This window comes from Porites lutea, chromosome 6 (genome assembly GCF_958299795.1).
Source record: "Porites lutea chromosome 6, jaPorLute2.1, whole genome shotgun sequence".
NCBI lineage: Eukaryota > Metazoa > Cnidaria > Anthozoa > Scleractinia > Poritidae > Porites > Porites lutea.
The window spans coordinates 24,190,623-24,201,556 of NC_133206.1; the positions used below are offsets into that span (position 1 = coordinate 24,190,623).

General features: G+C 37.8%; 1 protein-coding gene across 2 annotated transcripts in view; it reads right to left on the reverse strand.

Moving 5' to 3' along the window:
• Nucleotides 1-8,693, reverse strand: part of LOC140940379 (zinc metalloproteinase nas-39-like) — an 18,753-nt gene extending 10,060 nt beyond the window's left edge. Inside the window, exons 1-5 of one of the 2 annotated variants that reach the window (XM_073389338.1) lie at nucleotides 8,321-8,691; nucleotides 7,900-8,028; nucleotides 7,348-7,482; nucleotides 2,084-2,209; nucleotides 643-765 (exon numbers count right to left, since the gene is read on the reverse strand). In XM_073389338.1, the coding sequence (XP_073245439.1) occupies nucleotides 643-765; nucleotides 2,084-2,209; nucleotides 7,348-7,482; nucleotides 7,900-8,028; nucleotides 8,321-8,381 (574 nt within the window). In that variant the 5' untranslated portion in view covers nucleotides 8,382-8,691. Of the gene's footprint in view, nucleotides 1-642; nucleotides 766-2,083; nucleotides 2,210-7,347; nucleotides 8,029-8,320 lie in introns of both variants that reach the window. The other variant, XM_073389337.1, reaches the window with a different exon arrangement.
• Nucleotides 8,694-10,934: the final 2,241 nt, after the last annotated feature.

Consider the following 10,934-nt stretch of genomic DNA (forward strand, 5'->3'; position numbering starts at 1 on the left):
ACTCAACCAACTTATGAATATAAACTATAGGAAAAGAAATTTGTATAGACTGTTCACAGTCCTCTATTTTTCCGTAAGATCATCGAGATCGAGCGCTTCGTGTTACGGGCTGATTTCTTGCATGAGTGTCAAAACTACTTAGGGGGCGGGGGCGGTTCGGGAGGAGGCGAGAAAAAAAAAACTCGCCCCTTCCACCCCCCTCTCCCAGAGCTATAATTCCCGACGCCCGTCCCCTCGGTACATTTAAAAATCAAGATACTCGTGACGGTAAGACGCGGTATATCTAAACGATCTCACGAAAAAATAGGGGACTGTGAACAGTCTAAAATTTGTACCACACAATACAAGCAGTACAGTTTAATTTTAAGGCGCTCTTTCTAGTGGTTTTGGATTTTTCCTTACTTGTCCATGTCAAAAGTTGAGAGAACCTTGAAAGGGTCTATTCTGTTGAGGCTTTGCCGTATTCGATTGCAGTGGAAAGTGCCTGAACATTTGACCTCTTACCTCCAATCAAAAAGGTAAAAGTCTTAATTCGCCATTAAAATTCACTCTTTTCAGAATTTTTTCTTCAACTCAAAGATCATGCTCAGAATTTTAAAACCACCCCTTTGACGAAACAAACCATGCGAGAAATATACTTACGCCGGCAGTTTCTCATGTTCGGGTGGAGTTTAAATCCTTCCTGGCAGCTACATGACACGCGACCTCCATTGTTTTGACAAAAGTGCTCGCATCCTCCTTTTGCGATTGAACAGGGATTATATTCTAAGAAGAAATAACGGACACAAGCAGAAAAAGTAAAGGTTTTGTCCATCACATACTGACAAACATACAGTATGAGAGCTAGCTATGAAAGTGAACTGAAAATGATCTTTGTGGTAGAATGAACAACCTAAGCGGTTGAAAGAGAACCTGAAAAAATTAAGGCTTGGTCGAGATTCGAACCCAGGCCTTTGTGAGCGATGACCGGAGGCAACGCTCTTGCCATCAAGCCAATCAAGCCAACTGGAGAGCAAACCACTGTGAGTTCGATTCCAGCTAGAGTAAGCCTGAAAATTTTCTGGTTCTTTTTCAACCGCTTAGGTTGTTCACTCTACTGAGAAGATCACTTCCACTTTCATTTCTTTATCCGCAATTCAAAATATGATTTTTAGTTCATTTCATATATTTCAATTCAGTATTAGAACTGAAAGGTAAAAGAAATTAACCCAGGCTGCTGTTCTACAAGAGCAGGGACAACGTACTTTCAACTGCGGACATGAAGTTTCTTTTGGTTTTCCTGAGAGACCCTAAAACCAGGAACATGTAAGGAACACCACCGAAACAACCGCCCGGGAAATCTGGCAATAGGTAAAATGAGAAAGGAAGACAGAAACTCTGACCTTCTGCTCACTCCACGTAAGGGAATCCGGACTCCAGAATGCAGTAAATTTTTGCTTTGGTATCTGAAATCCTAGGCTTTGGAATCCGGAATACAGCTCAACGAATGCGGAATCCCACTAACGATTGGAATCTGGAACCATTAAGTTCTGCTGACAAAGAATGCGGAATCCACTGGCAGCACGTGGAATCCAGGACTCAAGACTGTCTTGTATTTTCTTAGATGGGGCGACTATTTCTATTTTTTTCCTTAACGTTCCTTCTGTTTCTTTCATTCACTTGACTTATTTCGAGGTGTTCCGTGTGATCCGATGTCTACAGTTTCTATTTCACGCAGATTCTTTTGGCTAGGGAGTGGGAGACATTTTCAGGACAATTATTCAAGTTATAATACATCTTAACTTGTTATAGTTTTATATTTTGTTCATGTTAGATTTCAAAAAATTTAAGTCGACCAAAAGATGAACAAAATTAACTTGCTACTAACAATAAACAAGACCGAGGATTCCAACAATGGCGCAACTCAGCTACTTCTATCTATTTCAAATATAAATTAGATCACCCAGATGTTGTACAATACACCCCTCTATACAAAGAAAGATATCTCCTGTGACTACCCATTCTGACACTTCACCCCCGGCCTACCCTCCCTTATAAAATAGCGATTTCAACAGAACTCTTCTCGATGTTAAGATTGCATTACCCTTGCATTTCCGCCCATCAACTCCATGGAAGCCAAGTTTGCAGCTGCACTTATAAGAACGCTTGGTAGGTATGCAGATGGCGTGTTCCTTGTCGCAGTCATGTTCGCCAGTGGCACAAGACGAATCTGCAATGTTTTAATCAAAAAAAATTTTCTAAGAAATAAGAAGAGTAGACCCCATGGGGAAAAGGGAAGCTTTTCTGTTACGAAAACTACTACCTGTTAAGTTTTCTCCCTAGTCTTAGACGCACCTCAGACGGCACTAGCACGGCAAAACCGCTGCTTCCAAAGGAGTCACGGGAGAACCACCTCGCAGAGTACAACAAATGATTAACACTGTCACAGTAAATATCTCTTTAATAGCCTTTATTTCATTAGTATGGTCGTATTGTAGACATTTCATTACACCTGAGAGTCTTGAACATTTGTTTTTGCTACAATTTATGCTAGGCTTACTTCACTGAAGGAAATGGAAGGACAATAACCATACAATTTGATTTTTGCATTAACCTGGACAAAAAAATATTATAGAGACTGACGCTACTTAAGCAGCAATTTACTCGGGATAGGTGCAGTTTATTATGCTGTACAAGGTGGTTGTAACTTTTGAGTCTGCAGATGAAATCCACTGAAATAAAAGCTACTGAGAAGTTCGTTCCTGTGGTACTGTTTATGCTGCACGGGATTGTTCTAAAGTTAGAGTCTGTGTGAAATGCTGAAATCGCCCTGGATTTTTCAAATAAAAGGTACTGTGCGGTACGTTCCTGTGGTACTGTTTTTATTATGCTCTACGAGGTAGTTTTAACTTTTGAGTCTATGTGGATGATATCCTAAGAGCGACTGTGCCCAGGCATTTAACTGAAGGTTCTTAAGCATCACTTTTCTCAGCCACCCAACGACGGTTTTCTGCTAAATACATTAAAACACTTTTTAGGCTATCCAGAGTACTTTTGGATCTCTAGAAATGCTTTCTAAGTGGCGCTATAAAATTTGTATCTGTTCGGTCATCCTAGGGGAACTTGAGTCTGTTCGAAATTACAAGGGCCAGTGTTATTTTCCCGAAAATTTTAGGTTTTCTTTCTATAGGAAAAATAGCCTAACGCGGGCAGTGAAATGTGAAAAGTAAAGTTCAGAAAATCGTAGGGAATTTATTAGATAAGCGTGTTACATGAATGGAACGATCATTTAGAAAGATTTAGCCGTCCTCAAGCCATAGAAAATTCTAGGAAATATTTGTTCCTCGGAAGAGATATTTTACAGAAAACCATCGAGCCCCTGTTTTCTGTTATGGTCCTTTTACATGGTGCACTAGATGCATATTGGTCTTTGCGTTTGGGTCTGTAAATGAAATCCACTCTGACTATTCGAATGAAACCTCTTTCAGGGGGCACTTTCATATGAAACCATCATCTCTTAGACTTAAATTTTTCAAGATGAAATTAGCAGTTTTCATACATTCCTCGGTGTCTGGAAATCACGTGAAATACTTGTCCATGTGTTTGAAAATATTACATAACAAAACTCTCCATAGTTGACAGTATTTAAATGCTGACTTCGCCTTTCGCATGAAAACACATAACTCTCTAAAACCAACAACAACGGCAATTAGACATTATACAGTTTACAAGTAATAAATTAAAGAAAGCTAAAAAGGAAATAGGAAAGTTCTTTAAACTGCTATTCCAAACTCAAATTTTGGGTTAGCGGTTTTACTCTGACTTTAAGTCTCACAATGTACGTGCTTAAAATTAAGAGGAATTTTCTACCAGTGCTATCTGGAAGTATTTTTTGATAAATTTGACACCCGAAAAAAATGTGAGCTATGCCCTTCGGCAAACCAGAGGCGACTAAACACACGTACCGCCAGTTGTTTATTTACATTCTTTAAAAAATAAAGCTATTTTAGTCGTTCATTATCCTGCTTTTACCATGCCAATAATGTAGATTTTAAGTGGTTGATGTTTTCAATCTAAACCTTGGAAGCTTCGGGTTTAACCCCTGGAAGTCTTGCACTAATCACAAACAAATACCAGTTTTTTTCTAGTCTTTGCTCAGTTGAGGTTATGTGTAGCAATTTCTGTAGCATTTGCTTGATTTTTTTTTCATCATTATACACAATTCCTTTTTCTTGGGCTAGACACACTACTTGTTGAGAACAGTACTTCCTGAAATTAGAAAAGGTTGCGGCGAGCTAAAAATAGTTTAATCTAGGATGCCGAGTTGAGATCAGGAAAATAGTCTTGTCTTGTCATGTTTTCTACACCGCTGACAAGTTCGAGATAGCGGTATATCAACGGCAAGAAAGGATCGAGTGCTATTGGCAGTTATTTGTGAAATTCCCACCGGGTCGTCAATCTAGGGATACCATAACGTGCAACAAGCGAGAAAATATCTCGAGTTTTCTTGTTTCCAGTTATCTAACACACACCCATCATTGTTCTAAAGTTGATAGTAAGATGTGAAAATTGAACACTTTTCCATACAAAGAATTTTTTAAATCCATTTCAGTATAATAAAACGCCTTTGTAAACACTGTTCACTCTGACGCTATTAAGATTAATAAAAATAAAATCTCTTTGTTTCTTGTTTGTAAAATTGCGGTCTTTCTTCAGTTAAGTTCATATTCTAATTCCTTAATCTCTCGCCGTAAACACGAACGCAGTTGCGTTATTTTAATATCTAATTCAATTAGTTAGTAAGGAGCACATATGCTAGATAATACAAATTTATGTACAGATATGTAAAGACCGAACTATTATGAAGGGTGTGTGTAGGGGGGGGGGGGGGGGAGTTCCACGAAAACGGCGCTCGGATCTCCTTGATATCACTGTGATATTTGGCGATCCACATCAGACGCCATGGGCGGGGTCAACGAATTTTCCGCCAACTTCTTTGCGTCACTTGCTTGATACACATGAAGTAACGTGACAATACGAAACTCTGCTGAACGAAGGGCTGGCAGATACGCTAACTGAAAAACGTGGTTCTGTTTCGTTCAAGTAAGCTACTAACTCGTTAAACGACAAGAGGTCAATCTATCAAAACCCTTCAAGGGTCCTCTAATTTTTCGACAGGTCATCTTTCAACATTTTTACGACAAATGTTCAAAGACGTTAAAAGGTTAGAGCAGCCCTTTAAGTGGAGATTTGACTTATGGTGTTAAAAATATACCGTTGATTTTATTTACCAAGCTTTAAGTAACGTGAAAGTTTATACTTTGCCGGTTGCTGATACATGTGGGTTGGGAAAGTCTAGAGTGGTTTTGTTCGCATTGACTAAGTCTCATTGGTTCGTTTGTAATGGGTGGAGGTGAACTTAATGAAATTGGTGTAAGCATTCGAATTCATACCTCTTCAACAAAACATTCACTTTTTACCAAGGTGCTATCTGTTGTTTTCTTTCTCAGTTTGTTAATTAACATTTTTTTGGGAGGAGGGGGGGGGTGGTGGTCTTTTGAATTGGGAGTGAACAGGGGTTAAAAAAAGTCACGTAAAATCCAAAAGATGAGTTCAATGGCTAGCTAATGCGAGAATTGCCAATAACGGGATTAAAAACTGAGCACGCACTGACATAACCAAACCAAAACCAAACAAAAGAGACGAAGAAGCACCCGAAGGGGGAAAAAGAGAACTTGCGCCCAAGTCGCGAGAGAAACAAAGCAAAACCGGACAAAAAATTTTGTACAGTGCACTTCCAATAATTCCAAATATGTCGATCTGTCTTTTTTCGTCAGAAAATATCAATCATGACCCAACTGGCAATTATGATTCAACACAGTAGGAACAAGAAATGTTTGGCACGCTTCGACATCGAATTATATTTTCCATTGAGATGGAATGTGACATACTGTCTGACCTTTAACTATGTGATAAGCATTTGTCACTTATACGACATGGCAAAATTATTAGCCGTGTCAACATGGCAAGATTGACGAGCTTAAAAGCCATCCCGCTAAGCACGCTATATTAAATAGAAAAGATAATATCGATTTAAAATGTAATTTTCACAGCGGATTATGTTACCAAGTGTATGATGAAATAATGGAGCCTTTTATTAAGAAATTACTCTTTCCGATGCGAAGAACCATCGTTTAAATCGCAATACGGTTAGTTTTAATTGACATTCTACAAACAAATATAAAACAGATGAACCCTATTGTGCTTGCAACTATCGTCAGAGAAGCATTTTTTATTTCAGTTTATCTGTCCATCGCCCTTTCACGTTGGTGAGATGATTTCTTATGCGTGAACGAAATCCTTTGGTATTACCATTTAGATGGACTCTTCCGACATAAATTTTTGCAAAGTACTGTATAATAATTATTATATCTTAGGCTTCTGCAGAAAATTTCTTTTGTGTGTGTGTGAAATTTTTACTTTGGCCACTATTTAGTTGAAGATTAAATATGGTATTAATTTCTACTTCGTGCATGTCACCCAGTTGGTCTTTAGATGCTATTTTTTACAGGCGGTTCTCTTTGGCCAATATTGTCGGAAATTTACACTCCAAAAAGAATGCTTTAAACCGGAAGTCAAACCTAAAAAAAAAACGACGTTTATTGCAACATTGGCCAGAACGATTCCTTTGTTTTATCAACCAAAAGTGATAATGGCTTTGACTGAGCAGTCAAGTGATCTGCAAATGTTTGGAGATAAGTCAAAAAGACGGATTTGTCTCAGCTGTTAGGGAATCCTTAAATCAGCGTGACGACTCTGCACGAGTCGTTGGAATAGACTAATCAAATAATACCTTCAAAAGGTATTGAAATTAGACCACATAGGTTTTCTTAACCTAAGGTGAAAAAGAATGTGTAAAATAATGCATTAGTTTCATGACCTCATTGTAATTTTTCATATTTTTTTAGCGCATTAACAAGCATTCGAAGGCGAGAAGGTTCGAATTGTACCGAAGAACCACAAAAATTGCAAGAGAACTCGTCCAACTTCAGAAGAAAAACAAAAGCACAAAAAGCAACTATTCACATACACCAGAGAACAACGCTAGACAGAAAAAAGGGATGTGGAGGGGTGCTCATATATCAAATGTTGCAAATTAGCACGTCCTTGGCAATGCCTTGGTAATGTAAATTCCTCCTACGCAAATGAAAAGTTTGTCTGTGCTTCTTCTTCGCGGAGAGTAAATAGTAAATAAAAGTAAACATCGACAAAGTAATCCGTACACAGTAAACAGAGACCATAAGGGGTAAGTTTGATTTACAAGTTAACGACAGTTTACAATCTACAACAATGTCGGCTTGTACCTACCTTTTCTCAGGTCCCGTTTGAAAGTAATCTTCACTCTACAAAGCCCTGATCCATTGTGGAAAGTCCCGTAAGGTACTCGGTTGAACCCAGCATACACGTAACTATCTGTTGGGGGCCCGTAGACTGGGGCTTGTCCTGATAGAGTAAAAAGGTACTTGTTGTTACGGAACGGAGGTTTGACATCATAGAAGAACTTTGTCCTGTTGCCGGAGTGCGTTTTCCAGTTGACTGTTTCGTCTGAAATATCAATGGTCATATTCACGCCTTTGTCAACGACATCGTCCAATACAGTCATCAAGGAATCGCCATCGATAGTCTTGAACATGTAACCTGGTAGTCTATTGCTGTAAATTCGAAACTGGCGGTTGTATAGTTGAACTGAAGCACAATTACTCGAAAAATCGTAGTTCGACCCGAAGCCATAGCTCCTCTCAGAATCGGATATGGTGGCAGTCCATAGACGGGGTTCTCTACCATACATGAGCTCGATTTTAGCCTTTTTATAGGGACCACTGAAATCTAACCGAACAAGAGCTTGTCCATCACACATACCAGGTTTCGAAGAAGTTGTTGGGCCATGGATGAGATCGACTTGAGATTTGGAGCCTTGTACCGGCGGTATGACGACAAGGCCTTTGTCAAGGTCCAGCTCTACTTCAAACTTGCTAGCGCACTGCAGAACTGAAATAAATTGAATCGTGTTAGTTAAGAAGTGGTTGAAAGTGTTATGAGGAAAACAACTTTTAAATTCTTCATCTTGACATTTTACTGAATAAAAGTAAGCCCAAACACCATTACTAGTAGACAACGGTGAATGCAGTTGAAATGTTTTCGAAAACAGATTCTTTGCGCAAAAAAATCTCTCTATTCCGCGACAAGAAAGAAAAGCCAAAGAAAGATTAACAATAGCGGGCGAGTGTTAATTAGAAGTTGTAAAGGTTTAGAAACCTTGCTAAAGAGAAGAAATTCAAACCTTTTATATGCCACAACAGAAGAACAATCACTGTCAATGAGTGGAAATCCATAAATTTCATCGTGTACCGCGGTTACATTCAAAACCAAAGCTTGTAAGGGCCCACAGCTTTTATCCAAACCGTCGCGTTAATTGAAAGCTTAATGCAAATCTTGACTAATAAGTTGAGGAAGCTGCCAGAGAGTCGGCTGGCAAAGACCAGCACAAGATTTGAAAGCTCTGTGTCGGTGCAATAATTAGTTGAATTGTTATGTGTCGAATGCCGTTGATGTGAATCACTTATCACACTTGACAAGAGAATTTGTATATGGTATTAATGAAGTGTAGACGTTTCCTCTCTGCTCTTACTCAGGTCTGCAGGTTGACGGGAAATAATTCAGCGTTTGATCTCAGGATCAAATATCGCTTAAGTTGCTTCTACTTTTAGACATCAACTTTTCAAGTTTCACACGGTCCTAAGCAGATAAATGAGTTCACTGTGTAAACCAAGAATGCGACAATAGCATTTAAGCGATTAAAACTGATATCAATGTTTTTGTAACCTCGCGCCCCTTAAAAGCGTGTGTAAATTCTGCAAAACAATAGGAACACAATAAAAACAGAGCTGCTGTTTCACCGTATTCACCAAAAAAATGCAAAATACTAAGAGAAAAATGGTGCTATTTTAAACTTTCTACCAGAGACATATTTGAATGGTAACACCAAGGGATTTTTGCCCACAGATTTCAGAGAGGTAAATAATCTCACCTGACGTGCCCTAGGAGTGAATTGAAGCGCGGTTAATGAAGGCTTCATCAAAAATGCTAAGATAAAAGATGGATACTATACACTACTATCCATCAAAAGATATTTATAAAAGCAATGGAATTTTGTCAGAAAAGTACCGCGAGTTTTCTATTTATTAGCTATTCATCGACAGTAAGGATCATTTTGATGTCAGTAGAGTTTTCCCTTTTTCAAGTAGCTGTTTAATTTTCTAATGGATTTGGAAGGCTCATGTTGCTATGGTTCCCTTTTCTCAAAGTGGCAAAAAATGGAATTGTGTTATTTATTTCCTTTAGCTAACTGAGAAACTGTTTTCAAAAAAGGCCCACCAGAAGTTATGCAACTTACGATGTCGTACTATGCTTTAAGTGTTCTAGTGTTAATCGTTTTAAGTTAATCAGTGTATAAAGTTGTTCATTTTTTAAAAGAAAATTCTTGCTTTCAAATGCACTCGTTCATTATTCAGTGAATACATAGTGTATTATTCTGTGCATGTCATTTCAGTCAAATGAGTAGTAGTTCCCGTGCAGTTATCTTGTAATGGGCAACTAAAGCTACCGTTTGTTATATATTCAAATATTCAATTAACATTTTTTAGCAATACTCGAAATTTGATGATTTCCTCAGTTTTGAACTTTGTCCGCGAACGTGATCATTTTTGAGTAGTCAGGTAGCAAAATAGTCCTCTACTGTTCAAAACAAAGAAAAAAAACAAAATATAGCAAAAAAAATCACGATTCTTGTACGTGGACTTTTGTACTCAAGATTGCTGTCTCTGAAAACAACGGCAAATTTGCACGTTCATGCCCTTTTTCAAGAAACGATAGTGAATCGAAAGAATTACAAAAGAAATAAGAATACTAGGCCGTTTTTGAAAAATGAAGATTTTTGTTTCGTATTCAAAAATGCAATGATCTAAACACGGACATTCCCATCAAAGCAAATCACACAGTAACATCAAATTCCTAAAAAAGGAATTCCGTCAATTACATAACTTGTAATTCGATTTTTTGTCATATTCAGCTGTTGTTTATTTTTCTTTCTGTCGGCTTTGACTGTTTTTTAAGAGCACCGATCAATAGCAAGGGTTAAAATTTTTGATATGGGATGATAGATAAGAGTCAAAATGGTCAACGATACAAACTCAAAAAATCATCAAGAGTGAGTGGCTGATCAAAAGCTCAAATATGTGTTGAGTGATGCCATTTTGAAATTCCTTATCTGTGAGTGTGCGTAGCTTGAACCTGCTCATTTTTTAGTTCGATTAAAAATTATTTTTAAGGTCGTTCGCTTCTATAGCGGTGGAAATGTTCAAAGAACAACTCTTCATAAACCTTAGCAAGGCTGACATAGTGCCTATCAGTAAAACTTAAAAGGAAAACAATGCTTGAATTGCAAATGCGATTATTCAAATATGAGAATTCGGGAAGATATATATATATATTTGTCAAAGATAAATTGTTTTAATGTTAAATAGATTTTGTAATAAGCTTCTTCAATTGTCTTATTCAGTTCAAGGATGTGAGATACCGCAGCTAAGCCTTAACCTTAATTGCATATTATTTTTTATTCCCACGCTGAGAAACAATCAAGAAGTCCCTTACAGTATTTGTTTTAAAAAATAACAATTTACCTCTGATAAAGTTATTCTTCCATTCGGATAATCGGATTTAGGTTAAAATTGTCTTCGTTTTTGACATCTGATTTTTACGCACCACGTCAGACCTGCTAAGTTTCTCGAAGTCTCAGTTATTCTTGAACGTTCCTCATAGTTGTTTCAATAATTCAGTTGAGTCCTGTAGTTATATCGGATATCCTTCACCACTGATCCTCGGTGCCACTAGTTAGT